Source organism: Verruconis gallopava (genome assembly GCF_000836295.1).
Source record: "Verruconis gallopava strain CBS 43764 unplaced genomic scaffold supercont1.1, whole genome shotgun sequence".
Lineage (NCBI taxonomy): Eukaryota > Fungi > Ascomycota > Dothideomycetes > Venturiales > Sympoventuriaceae > Verruconis > Verruconis gallopava.
In genome coordinates, this window is record NW_015622137.1 from 263,676 (window position 1) to 277,477 (window position 13,802).

The window sequence follows — 13,802 nt, forward strand, 5'->3', positions numbered from 1 at the left end:
TCTCTCTCTCTCTCTCTCTCTCTCTCTCTCTCTCTCTCTCTCTCTCTCTCGTTGCTTTTCTCGCTTCAGGTGTAAAATCACTCATCCTCACGTACAAGTTTGGCATATGCTCGGATCCGATAATCTATACTTTTTTTGGTTTTTGATTCCCTAGAGCGCATGAAGGATCCAGTGGGTTTTTTTTTCTTTGAGGGTTTTCGTATTGCCAGAGCTGGCTAATTCGTTAATCGAGTGGAGGATGCAAGTTTCGAAATTATTCCTATCTGGGTGGGTGATTTGAAGACGGTCGAAGATGGAGAGGAGGGGTGTAATCTCTTCAATCTGTCGCTTAGGAGAGCGGAACGGTTCATCACAGCACCCTGTGTTGGAGAGCATAACTTCGGAAACGCATTGCGACGGCACGCTATGAAGATGGATCGGGAGATACCTTAAATTGCTGGCGTCTTGAGAGGTTCTTTGTGCTGCTAGTGTTGCCTGCTTCAAGTGGACGAACATCAAGTATACTCGTGACGACTCCGACGACAAATTTGACATGCCGAACATCCCAATTTATTTGTCCCTTCCCTTGTCTTCCCCAAGCCTCTACCCTTGTCTTCGTTCCCCACATAACCCACTCGCTGCGCGACCAAGCTCAGGGAGTTGAAAAAGGGAAATTCGAGCACGCCATTCAGCCTTACTTGTAGCCTAATGCCGGTCGCAAAGCACGATCTCACCAAGAATGTCGTACATGTTACGTAGTGAAATGAACACGACACAAGGGTACATTGGCCTGTGGACAAACTGTTTTGGAATGGTCTATAGTGGGGAAGCCTCGCAAAACGATTTGCAGGACAAGTGCGTCGAGCCTTTTCTGACGTAAACTTGGTCCGCTCTCCCAGGCATCGACCAACGTCATACTTCGGCGGTACGTACATTCACTTAAGACGGTGCCGCACCACGCTTATCAAGGCGCAGCACAACACTTTTGACGCGGGCGCCAGATCTCACGATTGGAGCAGAAATCTCATACGAAATTCAGTCTCGAATCACACGCACACTGAAACGGAAGCATCATGCCTCACCATCCCAAGGAAGAGAACACCGAGGGCAGTATGTCGTGGTGACCCGCGCCGTTTTGGCACTTTTTGCTCGCTCCTCCGGGCTTACACTTTGGCCAGATCTGACCGACAAGGTTGCAAAGGAGTCTTCCAGCTCGAATGCTTCGGATCATCCTCTCCACAGGGAGGATCATAGCCACGCGAGCTCAGGCGGAAAAGCCCATGCCTTCGATCACCACAGCAAGGTGCGTACAAACGTCAAGTTGGCCCACCTTCCCTTCATCACATTTGTTTTCTACCGCGTAGACGTTAAGTAGTCAATCGCGCAGAGGCGAATGTCTGAGCCCTACGAGCACAATCGCCCATGCTGACAGTTGTCAATCAAAAGGGGCCAGTGATCAATCAAGACATCGGCGAGCCGGCAAGCAAAGAGGAGCTAAGGAAGCGGGCCGAAGAACTCAACAAGAAATAGATCACGGCTAAGCGCGTGAATTGTACTCGTAAAACGGTGGCGAGAAGCACCGCAGATATAGGGAATGAATAGCACGACGTCGAAATTGAACCGATCAGGAACATGTTCCCGTCGCGTGTTAGGGCGCTATCTCTTGCCCATTCCAATCCCAACACCTTCCCCTGCCCTGCACACCGATCCCTCCCTCCTCCGCTGCCCTCGTGCATAGCCTCACCAGCCGCTCCGCCGCGAACTCGGGGCTGAACAGCTTATCCTCTCGTACGCTGTGCCAAAACTCCTTCGACAGGTCCGTCTTCACCGTGCCCGGATGCAGCGCCACGGAGATGGCACGCTCGCCAGCGACGGCCTTCAAGTGATTGTCGAACGTTTTCGCAATCTGGTTGACGGCCGCCTTGGAAGCTCGGTAGCTGTACCATCCACCCAGGCCGTTGTCCGAAATGGACCCGACCCGCGCGGACATGGTCGCCCACGTCGCGTTGCTGGCATTCAAACCCTCGTACATGTCCGATTCGGTACTGGGCGGCAGCTGGTCTTTTCTCGTCGGTAAGAAAGGAGAGAAGTGCTTGATGAGCATGAGAGGTCCTAGCGCGTTGACCTTGAACGTTTCGAGAGCGTTGCTGTAATCGATTTGAGCGGGTGATTTTTCCGGATGTAGGATTCCCGGAATAGCGAAGGCGAGGTGTAGGTGATTCTCGTCCTTGGGAAGCAGCCGCGATATGACGGACGCGGCTTCTATTATGCTGGATTCGTCTGTCGTCAAGTCAGTATGGCGCGATTCTTGCGACGATGGAATGTTCGTGCAGACCCGTAACGTCAAGCGGCAGGACGGTCAATCTAGACTCGTCGACATCCCTCAACTCGTGAAGAATATTCCCTCGTGCATTGCCAACGTCTTTACGCGCCGTGGCGACGACGGGCACGTTCGTTGTTCGTAGGATATGTCTCGTCAAGGCAAGTCCAATGCCTCTTGAAGCGGGCGTAATTAGCGTCCAAGGTCGCATTGTGCACAACCTTGACACGTAAGGAAATGAAAGGCATCAGCGCGTACAAACACCATTTTGTTGCGGGGCCAGGATATATGTTGCGGGAGTCGCGATCCAGACGAAAAGTGGTGATGAACACCATTTACGTCAAGGGCTTGAAGGGCACGGAGAAGCTCAAGCCACAGCGTCCACGTGCAAAGCAGATCTACGTACCGATTCTCCAAACCCGTATCTCGATCGCACAGATTCATTAACATCATCATTGCCGAACCAAAGATCATGTCGGGGAACAGACAACGCTCGCTAATCTATGCCATCGGCGCGGCGGCCGTTGTGATGGTTGGCGCCTACTCAGGTGCAAATCTCAAGACGGATTCGGAGAAGAAGCAGGTATTTCATCACCTCCCGGGGTCGATGGCAAACAGAAAACAAAACAAAATAAAATAAAATAAAAAAGCTAATTGAACTCATACGGCGCAGCTGAGGCAAGAATTTCTTGCGGAGACGAATGAGCAGAAGATTGCGCGGCTCGAGGCGCAGAAGGCCGTGTGGATGCGCCATAGGGACGAGCTGATCAAGAAGATCGAACAGATTGACGCTGGGGCGACGAACACGACGGGAGAGCGGACGAAGGGGCCTTGAGGCTCGGCTCGATTTCGACAGCGAGAACCACGAAAATGACAGATCAAAGGGATGCCGCTGTTGGATGTGATTAAGAATCCATGCATAACATCTCACATCTACCAGAACTTGACCATAGTCCTTGAAGAATTGTGCAGCGTTTGCTGCTCTGCTCATGTAGACCGTCAGCTTTCGGTCTGGATGAAAACGCGAAGACCAGGTGATTCATTACGGATGGATTGATATCCTTACTCAAACCAACTTCTATGGTGCGAGATTGGACGTGCGCTCAAGTTCATTCTAAGAGTGAATGGCTATTGGAGTGGATGTACAAACACTAAGAGTTATCATTCAGGACTATATAAGCTTAAATTGCATTCCAAACGGACGGAAGTCTCAGCATATCGAACTAGGCGTAAGGTTTTCCAGTCCATTGTCTTGTCCCTTCCACTCTTCCAGTGTCTCAAACGCTCCATCAACGACACTCCACTTGCGCGGGTTGGGTTCTGCGCAGGTAGAGAGGTTTAGACCGTGTCATCTAAGGCCGTGCCCGTGACTTTCGTGAGGTCTCATACTCTGAGCTTCCGCACGTTCGTGCCGTCATGTAGCGGCCGCACCTGCTACCGTGCATCAAATCCAAGCCTCAGAAATCGAGACTGTTGATCATATCTTCATCCTTTGACGGATGTGTTGAGATGTTTTGAGCCTCTCACATCTGCTTCGTCTGTGAGATGATGCGTTTGACCAATCATCTTCCCGGAGGTGGCTGGAAGCCAGGTGGCATTCCTACTGGTGCTCCAAACCCAGGAGGTCCAAAGCCCGGTGGTAAAGGTTGCTGTGGGAAGCCAGGAGGTGCAAAACCAGGGGGTCCTCCATATCCAACAGTGCTGGGTGGTGGTCTTGCTGGAAGTCCAGCCGGAGCTGGAGGTAACGGTGTATTCTGTGGAGCCGGCCTTGCCATCCCCGGAGGTGTTGGTGTGTGTGGCGGAACAGGAGCATGCACCTGCCCATACGCTGGCTGTGGCGGCATACCACCAAAGCCTGGTGGCATCATCCCCATACCACCTGCAGGAGGGGGGACCGTAGGCGGGGGCTGCGGAACACCGCCCACAGGCCCACCCATCGGCGTTGGGTTGAACATATTCTGCAAGCCAGGCTGCTGTGGAACCTCAACGTTATGCTTCCGTGCTTGAGCGGCGAGGAGACGCTCTGCAGCATCACCATGTCGCTCACCCTTGCCGTCTTTCTTGTAGGCGTATTGTACGGTGATTTCCTTATTGGCGAGGAACTGGCCGTGCATGTTTGCAATTGCCTCGTCCGAAGATTCGAAGTTGGAGAAAGACACAAAACCGTAGCCCTTGGATACGTTGGCCTCGTCGCGAGCGATCTTTGTGATGAACGCGCGTCAGTGTACAAGAATGAACAATAGAGGGAGTGTATATGCGTACCTTGGGGGGTGAAATGAGCGTTCCAAACCGGCTAAATGTATCATAAAGCGTTTTTTCATCCACCATACTATCCAAATTACCGATGAACAGCTCGGCACCGACATCCACTGTTTTCTGCTTGTCTGCGCTCGCTTTGTTTACACGAATAGGCTTCCCATACAGTCTGACCTGATTCATGATTTTGGCCGCATAGTCGGCGTCTTCCTCGCTTATGAATTCAACGAAACCATAGCCCTGGTGTGTTTGCGTGACTCGGTCTTTGGGGAGGTGGACGTTGACAATGCGCCCGGCTTGTAGCATGAGCTCCCAAACGAGCGCGTCTGTAACCCGTTCATCGAGGTTTCCTATGTACACAGTAGCTTCTTTGTCTTGCTCCCTATAAGCATGTTAGTATCTGTATGAAACAGGAAAGATTCCTATCGTACCAATGCCTCGCTGCTTGCGCCATCTTTAAGCCAGGTCCTGAGCTCTACGCCGTGGAAGTTTGATGACGGCGAAGTTGTCCGGCAGATACAAGCAGACAGATGTTCTGTATCTGGGGAATACAGAATCGCAAAAGTCCCTTGTGTGCAAAGGTTGACTTGTCTTCGCGCGGGTGAAAAGATCAGCACGAAAGTGGTTTGTAACCTTACTCGAGAATATCGCAAACCCTGGAAGCTCGGACGCCTTTCCCAAAGAAGTTCAAGATTTCTGCGGCCAACATCATTCCTGTACTTCATCAACCATCACACCCGCACCAGCCAAAATGCAGCTATCAGAGGAATCCAAGGCATGAGTACTCCCGCTTGATCAATGCCGTTTATTCTGACCATGCATGTAGGAGCGCATTGCTAAGATCATCGACCTCTCAAGAGTCGCAATTCACTAGTACGGACACGCTCACGTTGCGCCATCCATCGAGACATGAGTCCTAACAATACTGCAGTGGCTACGTTCCTTTGATTCTATGGCTCGGATATACCAGAAGTGTGCCAAAGCCATCTCTCATCAAGTACGCTGATCTCTGAGCCAGATGTCCTTTTCTACGTAGGAACTAACAGTTCTGCAACAGGCTCATCTCACCACTGGGATAGACGGCCCGACATTACGATAAAGGCATGTCTCATTAGTGTACAAAAAAGCATCGGGTTATGGGGATCCGCATGGCGTTGTGGAAGAGATGGGGCCTGTTCGCCGACACGAACACGCGATGATAGCCACACTTAGGGAGGTCGCTCCATCTTTGCACTCTGACCGAGCCGACATGTACCAGAATACTTCCGTGGGCAATGTAGAGTGTATAAATAATATTGAAACTTATTCTACTCTAATCCATTTCCATCTTGACCTCCGTCGATACGCGACCCTTCCATTACCTCCCTAAAATCAGCTTGCACCGAAGCTGCGGATTAAAATACGGTATACTCGGGGTTATTTCCAACGGATTTAAATGCAGTTATAGCAACTTGGTTTGCTTCCTAACTCATCGCTATGAGTTCTAGGAGAACCAAGTGATTGTCAATGTTCGCTGCTTGACTTTGGGTTTTCTCCATCCCCAAGTCCTAAATCGACCATTGTCCTCGAGTGAAAAGTCCTGGACAATAAGCCGTCAGAACTCCACTCATGCTGGAAAAATCAAAGATTAGAAAAACAAAGCGAAGTGAACCCTAGTATACCGCTGCATCTACGTCATAAATTCAATGGAGAATTTTTTTTTAACTAGAAAAGGAGATTGATGAAAACTATGTCACAGGTAGCGAACTAGATGAGGGAAATCGAATTCATTTTTTTCATAGTATATTCGTTCACTGAGTCTGTTGCATACATCAAATCATTCATTTGCGTTGAATCTAATTAGGCCATGTCCGCCAAAAGACATCTGATTAGATCGTTTGTGGCAACGAATTAGACAATCGATTTACCACGGCCTCGTAACCTTCAGTGGGTGGCCTTCGGTGTTGAAGACCCAATTGTTCAGTCCGTCATAGTTAAACTGATACTCCGCTTCCTACGTGCGTTAAGTGAGACGCCCAAAAGATCAAGTGAGCCCAGACTTACATCTGCAAAGATAAGGTACGCGTACTTGAGCAGCTCGGAGAAGAAAAAGCTTTCTTGCCTGCCGAATTTCCAATTCCATCTTATCCTATTAACATTACTAATTGGCGCGAAGCCGTTTCGCACCTTCGTGTGGGTCACAATGGCGACGAATGTATCCCATGCCCACTCTTGGTATTTTGGGTCTTTCGTAGCCCGGTACGCGTAGTAGTAGCTCTCCATTGTCTCTGGTCGCAGCTGATAGCTTGGGTCTAATATCACGAAGCCCAGGTCCTCGAGCTGCTGTTTTTGCTTTTTTGGCCAGCCTTCAGGGGAAAATCCGATCCTTTCCGGTCCGATTCGAGTTGCTGTACGTACGTACATCTCATGGCAACTCTCCGTGAGTTCCAGGCCAAAATCCAAATATCGGCTGTCATTTAAAACTTTAGAGGCCAAGATGAAATTTCCACCGGCAAAGCACTCCAAGTGAGACGACAGGTGATCCAAGCTTTTCCCATCAGTGGTGGTGATGAATTTTAGGTTGCTTCCGCGTGGGGTTTCGGCCAGGACATTCATAACCGACTTTGCTGCCACGATCCATCTGTCTTTATGGACGTCATAACTAGTCTGGTCGTACGCGTACATTTTGATCAGGTATTCGTAAAAAGAATCACCGCCAGGGCCCCAAGAGCCCCACGCGTCTGTGAACTGACCAGTATTCACATTGATCCAGTTTCCGATGATGCCGGGAAACGGCTCCGTCCGTTTTGGTCGTGGGTTCAGCATCGGTTTCATCGCCTTCTGTACCAGCGTTCTGTACTCCAGCAACCCGGTTAATTCGGAGAGTCGGGTCCACTCAAGCTCAAGGCTGCCAACAGCCGCGGCAGAGTTCGAAGGGTTGCCGTCGCTCTCCTGCTTTTCAAGAAACAGGACCTTCCATGGCACGCCGGTGGGTGTTTTAAATGCAAACTTCAAAGCTTCTGCTAGTTTCTGGGACTGTACAAGGAGAGGCTCGACGCGTTCACGCTATGTATAAATTAGAATGGTCTTAAAGAAGCATGCACTCACTCAGATGATACCTTGCGGACTAGATGGTGCACGGGGCCGGTGAGAAGGTCATATGCAGAGAGCATGCCTCCAAGGTACCGTATAGTGGTTTCGAACAGGTTCACTGGAGTCTTTGTTCGATGAAAGTCAATTGTGGGGATAAAATCCAGTATCGTGTCCACAATATCCTGGGCTTCCATGATTGCTGCCGTGCCCAAGGCCTCGACAGCGCTAGCACCCCACCCATTTCTAGCACTGTTAGCATTGAGATCCAGACGTGGACCGAGTCGCATACCTCGAGTTCCCGTAGGTGTTCAGCAGCGGGTGGAGCTCGTCGTTTGGAAAGGCGTGCTTGTAGTAGCCCTCCCACGCGGACTTGAATACCTCTTTTACCACATCGGCGCGCTCGCCAGGCGTCACGGCGCGCTCGGCCCATTCCGGTGTTATGGGGGCAGCGAAGAGCACAGAAGTGATTATCCACCAAACACAGCCAAGAAAGAAGGCGAGCACGAGACGACGCCTCGTACTTGCGCGCCGAGCCGGAAACGCTCTGCGAAGCTTGATCATAGCACGAGCACTGCTTCGTTCATTACGTGGAGAAGACACGTCGATGTGGTTCCCAATTCGCAGGTAACTTAAGGACTAGTTACACACACAAACAAGCCACAATTCATCGCCAAGATGCATGATGAAGATAACGGCCGTTCTCGCCGCCAGGCACGCTTCTCTCTATTTTAAGCACGGAGGTCAGAAGGCAGGGCTTTGCGGCTATGTCACATGCTCAACGTCGACTTTCGCTTGACATTCGATGATTGTTCGTATTCTCAGCAGACTGCTCCGCTCAATGACACAGGTCTAACTAACCCGCTTTCATCGTCGTTCGCGACGATCGACCTTGCTCGCCATCTTTCAGCCGCAAAGTCTGAGCACTAAACTGAATTTGGGTACGTGATCGGACTGTGCCGGCGCCGCATTGACGCGACCGCAACGAACATATCGCGGGGGCAAACCCACATATCCCTCACCACAGGAAGGGAACGTCGGCAGACCCTCTGGAGACAAAGTGCTTTATCTTTCTGCTTCCTTCATATAAGTACTGCCAGCGATGGTTTTGGCTACTGTATGCTTCTGCCTGAGTTCAATTTGCAGCCTTATCAATCTAAAAGAAAACTGAGGGATTTAGCTGCACGTCGTTATCTATCTTGTAACAGCACTGTTTGACTTTTCTCCTACTCCTATTCATTTAGAAGATGCCTGCCTAGATATAGCAACGGGAATCTTGACGGGTATGAAAGCACGCGCAGACCTTGGTCCCAACAGCCCCTTCAGATGAACGAAAGCGTTCATTCGAGTAGTCATAGCCTGCTTCGTTCAATCTACCAGTATTTCTATCCGTCGGAAAAGCATACCCTCCTCACGCTATTTTTAGTGGTTGGGAGGACATGACTGAAAGCTCCTTTCGCTGAGAGTCGCTGAAACACAATTAACATTGCGTCGTCTCTGTGCAGACAAAATAGGTGCCACTATGCCAGTCGTGTTTGTGGAACTGAAGATCAACCTCGCTCGTGACGCCCTTTCTCGCGCGATAAAAAATTTACCTCATGTAGATCGAAAGGAGTCCATTCATTGGCTTCCATCAGAATCTGCAGTTGGTCCGAGGAGCTGGAAACCCAATTTGAACAAGGCCCAACGCTCCAAGTGTCTGCACCAGCTCATGATGATATACACACTTCTTTCAGGTACCTTTTCGAGTGACTCACAAAGGCCTCGTCACGTGCTCGTCTGAATTATCTTTGATCGAATGAAAGAACAACAAACCAATATCCATTCTCCCTTATTCTAGCTCCAGGCTCTTGACAAATTCGACGTAACATACTTGTGTCATGCAGTCTCCCTATGCGCAGGCTCCTCGGGCGAACAGCCCTCTTCAAGCTTCGCTATCAAGCACACGCGATCCTCCAAACTAGGTCAACAAAGAAGAACCCTCGTACCTGTCATGCAACATCGCAACGCACCAGCAATATGATGGCAACAATCTGTCAGGACCGACGTGCGTCGAATATTCCGCGACGAAGCACGATCAAGTTGATACCACGCATCCTTCGCCTTCGGTTCACGTCAGGACTTTGAACCAACACAATCCAGTCGAGAATCGTTTAGGTGTTGGCCGTCTTGGTTACTGCACACCTCAATCAAAGCTATATTCTTCAGATCATGAACAGCTCAAAGCAGCACAAAAAGAGAACTTTCAGGACTGTGTGCAGGAGATCGATGTGGTTGGGTCTAACCATTCCCGTCAACATTTGGAAGCAAAAAGTTCATTCGCGCCAAATTCCCCTGCACAAAGGAACTGAGATTCTTGTAAAAGCTTTGTACCTGATGAGAGACTAGTGGATAGGGTGGAACGACGTCTGGAGCTCTTACTTGGCTGGTAACCCCAAAAATTTACCCAGATAAAAGGTGAGTGCGACTGGCCTAATTTAACCGATGACGATCATTTCGACGAGGGATGTAGAAAAAATTATTAGCATATAAGAAATTAGAAACAACGGGTTCAAATGGAAAAGCTTTTAATAGCCCACTACTGCAAGATGCAAACATAAAAAAGGTAAAAATTGCCCTCTTCAAACAGGATGCAGCGCTTCTCATTCAGCTCCCAGTGTGTGGAGTATATTTGGTCCAGTTATCGTCTTTGTGTACATCTGAAGGGAACTGGCGCAGACCTGCAAGCAACTCAACGACTACAAACACCCGCAGAAGAATGTAAGCACATATGAAGGCCCAGAGTACAGGACGGAGCCATTTGCTGCTGCGGCGAAATCGAATCCCGCTGAGGCCAGCTATGGACAGAGGCAACACGAGGTGGGAGATGCTTGTCATCCGCCAAAGATTTCTCTCTGCCATGGACATGAAATACTCGTTCCAACCCAGGAGGTGACGTGCTCGAAACGCCAAAGTAGGCAAGAGAACTATTCCGGTCATATATGTAATGAAGGAATTGCGATTTTCCACTCGAAGGCCATTGAGGTGACTGGTTGGGATGTACTTTTCATTCTTCACAACTGCTTGTACCTCCTCGGACTGACCTTTGCTTTGGAGTAGGATAGCAACTTCGACCTTCCTAGACTTCCGGAACCATACGGCCTCGGCTGCAAATGAACAGCACATTTGCCCGGCTGTAAAAAGATTCAGGGTCGCGTTGGGTTCTCCGCTAACCAGGCCGCTTATGAAGGAGTTACACAACACCATCATACCGATTGGTACTATTGTGCTAGAGTTCATCCATGCTTCGACTGAGCACGTACATGAAGGCCAATCAGGGTGAACATAATTACGTGCCGAATTGGATCAACAGAACTTGTCCGCAAGGGTCACGCATCTTTCATACGAGCTTCCACTTGGCAAGTCTACCGTATGATTCGCCAGCATCTCTCACTATGCAGAGGAACTGTTCATGACTTGGTGGATGCAAATCCGTATCCTTAAGCGCACCACACTGTTCACTTGTTAACACTTTCCGCAAAAGTACCGACCCGATACCGACACCCTTGCCAACATTCAAGTTGAAATTTCCAGTGGTGACAAAACCAACCAGGTCAATTTCATCTGGGACGACGGGGTAGTCCTTGCTTCCTGGTTCAGGAGGGTCTGCTAGTATCGCTGCAGCAAGCCACGATCTCTGCATTGCAGAAGATGCGTTTTCACTCGGTCGAGATGGGAACTTCGCATTTCTGCTATGTGGTTGTTTCTTTCGAAGAGGAGGCTGTTGCTCCAGCCATTTTTGTCGCAAATTGGGGTTGTTGGTTGGCAAACGGTAGATTCGAGCACAAATATTTGGCCGACCACGACTCAACATGGTGATCCGAACTGTTGCCAACCCGTTAGGTTCGAGATTGGAAATTCTCCCACGTGTTAGAGCTTGTGAGGCAATAGCCTGAGGTATCTGGTGTAAAGCTGTAAGGGCTTTCGCTGTTTTTTCCAAATCCTCGGATATACCCTCATCTTCCAAACTTGTGTTCATTCGATTTTCTTCTGCAACTGGTGGCCCATCAATCAGTCTTTGCCAGTCGCAAGACCATCCAACGCCAATTTCTCCTCTGCGATTTTCGCCAAGATTAATGCTTCGGAACTCAATTCTGCGGCTTTTCGGCTTTCGGTCCCATTCAGTTTTTCGTCTATGCGAATCCTCAGCTTCCCACTGCTGTCCTGCTTTCGTAGCCGGGAAATCAGCCGGAAACCAAGGAATTCCGTTCTCGTATGCAAGCTGCCTCTTTTCGTTGATGCCTCCAAACCGTATGGCGCCGCCAGTGGAAAGGGGATAGCATACAAGGGATTTCCAAACCGGCAAAACATAGCGCCATGGAAGCAAGACGGTCCAAGTGCCACTCTCCTCCGGACTAGACTGGGTTGCGAATGCTAGGACCGGAATCAGTGGATCAGAAGGAAGAATGGCTGGATACTCGCCTGGATCAGCCATTGATTTACGGCGATTCACGGCAGAGTTAGACGGCATAGATCGTGTAGCCTTGGCTCGAGCGTTGCGGTCAAATATAGCTGCTGCACAGGGCGTGCGGTCAAGCGGCCAACTAGTCAGCAGTTGTATCAGCTTCGGATCTTGAGCATTTAGCTGATCTATTGCTATTGTCCGAGGAGGATGGTGGAGTCTCGGATCAGTAATTGAGATTGCTAGCAAGCAATTTCTTGGGAGGGATGCGGGAGTAGTCGCTGCTAGCTTGGGCCATATTGCGTCTCCACATGTTTGTTCAAGAGGCCGTAGAACAGCAACGAGGGCCTCTGAAGCATTCGGACCAGTAATCTCTATGCTACCAATCTCGAAGCGTAGGTCTTCCACGGCAAGGCTGGGCTTTTGCACTTTTGCCAGGCGAACTACCTGCTCCCACAATTGAAAGAAGGCAGCCGGATGAATTCGAATGAACAACTTCCGTTTGCCTGGCTTATTCTGAGGTTGAACTCCCGCTTCTGATTCTAACTGATTAGAATTCCACAGTACTGCTGCTGGAGCGATTAAAGTCGCTGGAGCATCGCGCTCGTGAAGCCAGCCTTCCCAAACTCGTGTCCCTGCGCGCCATTTTGCTCCTGACACGCCCCAAGGATCAAATTCTGAGCTTTTAGCGCCAACTCCTAATGCTTTGAGCAAGCCTGCGATGCTCTCTTCGCGTCCCTCGAGTCCAATGGTGGACATATAGCTCGTATCCCAGGCAATAGCACCTTTATCTGCGCTTGCACGATGAGTATTGCGATAGCTTTTGATAGATGGAGTAAGTGGAATGGCAAATCTCCACATCGGCTCTCTTGGTGGCGTCATTTTTGCGCGTTTTGCGTGCCACATGTGCGTGGGTAGCCATGTCTTGTTTATTTGTCGCTTACGAAACCTTGCCGGTGGCAGAGCTGGCTCTCTTAATCGCGATTTTTTCACCTTGGGACTTTTCACTTTAACCGATTCTTGAGTAGCAGTAACTACTTGGCCGGTCTCCGAAGGTACTTCAGCAGTGGGTTGAGACTTGGCCTTAACAGCCTTTTTCACCCGTCTCCGTTCTTTGCTCTTCTCGCTGAGAGCTTGCAGTCGTTCAACGATCTCAAGACGTAATCGCTTATGACCGCTTGGTTTTCTCCTTCGAGAAGTCACAGTTGGCGTGTTGTCTTCAATCATCTTTAACCTAGTTAGTATTACTGCAACACAGGCTGACTATCTGGGCCATGGGAAAGCAAAGGATTGAAGCGAAGAATAGTTTCCTACCTCCTTCTTAGCTCTCTCGCGCAACCTTTTGGGTAGCCTCTTCACATTGTGACTAGCGGTCCTCCTCCGCAGCTCTTTGGGCAGCTCCTGATGCGCACGTGTAGACAGGCCATGCTTAGCCTTCTTGATTCCATTTTCCAAAGCTTTTATCTCAAATTCACGTGCCTTGATAAATTTATCCACGTTCAATTCGCCATTACTGAAGGCCGCATCAGACGTCTGGCTGCGGATAGACCTCGCATCCCATAATTTTGTGCGCTTGTGGTTTCGACCTTGGTTCCCTAGCGCAGGCCCATCTTTCCTCTTGCCTTGATTAGGATGTGCCATGAATGGGGATGGAAATTTGTGTCGGTGATAAATAGTGTCACGGCCGACGCAGCTTGAGAACTGAGAATCTGAGAAGCCAAGGTGGAAAAACCACGG

The 13,802-nt window shown here is 49.9% G+C and overlaps 6 protein-coding genes across 7 annotated transcripts; 2 read left to right on the forward strand and 4 right to left on the reverse strand.

Moving 5' to 3' along the window:
• Nucleotides 1–907: 907 nt before the first annotated feature.
• Nucleotides 908–1,638, forward strand: PV09_00103 (uncharacterized protein). Its single transcript, XM_016352783.1, has 3 exons — nt 908–1,089; nt 1,158–1,282; nt 1,426–1,638. Exons 1-3 carry the CDS (start codon nt 1,053–1,055, stop codon nt 1,507–1,509), a joined length of 246 nt encoding a protein of 81 aa, XP_016219040.1. The 5' UTR covers nt 908–1,052; the 3' UTR covers nt 1,510–1,638.
• PV09_00104 lies at nt 1,522–2,861 on the reverse strand. 2 transcript variants are annotated; one of them, XM_016352784.1, is made up of 3 exons: nt 2,706–2,861; nt 2,315–2,520; nt 1,522–2,259 (listed from the first exon to the last, which is right to left on the reverse strand). In XM_016352784.1, exons 1-3 carry the CDS (start codon nt 2,771–2,773, stop codon nt 1,628–1,630), a joined length of 906 nt encoding a protein of 301 aa, XP_016219041.1. In that variant the 5' UTR covers nt 2,774–2,861; the 3' UTR covers nt 1,522–1,627. The 2 variants fall into 2 exon arrangements, with proteins under 2 accessions (XP_016219041.1, XP_016219042.1); XM_016352785.1 differs by having other exon boundaries at nt 2,315–2,861.
• PV09_00105 (uncharacterized protein) lies at nt 2,706–3,542 on the forward strand. Its single transcript, XM_016352786.1, has 2 exons — nt 2,706–2,882; nt 2,973–3,542. The coding sequence occupies exons 1-2, from the start codon at nt 2,772–2,774 to the stop codon at nt 3,132–3,134; spliced, it is 273 nt and encodes a 90-aa protein (XP_016219043.1). The 5' UTR covers nt 2,706–2,771; the 3' UTR covers nt 3,135–3,542.
• PV09_00106 (uncharacterized protein) lies at nt 3,438–5,163 on the reverse strand. Its single transcript, XM_016352787.1, has 3 exons — nt 4,987–5,163; nt 4,562–4,937; nt 3,438–4,500 (listed from the first exon to the last, which is right to left on the reverse strand). Exons 1-3 carry the CDS (start codon nt 5,007–5,009, stop codon nt 3,862–3,864), a joined length of 1,038 nt encoding a protein of 345 aa, XP_016219044.1. The 5' UTR covers nt 5,010–5,163; the 3' UTR covers nt 3,438–3,861.
• A 1,147-nt stretch (nt 5,164–6,310) lies between these two features.
• PV09_00107 (uncharacterized protein) lies at nt 6,311–8,297 on the reverse strand. The gene is made up of 4 exons (XM_016352788.1): nt 7,917–8,297; nt 7,654–7,870; nt 6,599–7,600; nt 6,311–6,548 (listed from the first exon to the last, which is right to left on the reverse strand). The coding sequence occupies exons 1-4, from the start codon at nt 8,186–8,188 to the stop codon at nt 6,459–6,461; spliced, it is 1,581 nt and encodes a 526-aa protein (XP_016219045.1). The 5' UTR covers nt 8,189–8,297; the 3' UTR covers nt 6,311–6,458.
• A 1,900-nt stretch (nt 8,298–10,197) lies between these two features.
• PV09_00108 (uncharacterized protein) lies at nt 10,198–13,733 on the reverse strand. The gene is made up of 2 exons (XM_016352789.1): nt 13,380–13,733; nt 10,198–13,292 (listed from the first exon to the last, which is right to left on the reverse strand). The coding sequence occupies exons 1-2, from the start codon at nt 13,704–13,706 to the stop codon at nt 11,004–11,006; spliced, it is 2,616 nt and encodes an 871-aa protein (XP_016219046.1). The 5' UTR covers nt 13,707–13,733; the 3' UTR covers nt 10,198–11,003.
• Between the last annotated feature and the right edge of the window lie 69 nt (nt 13,734–13,802).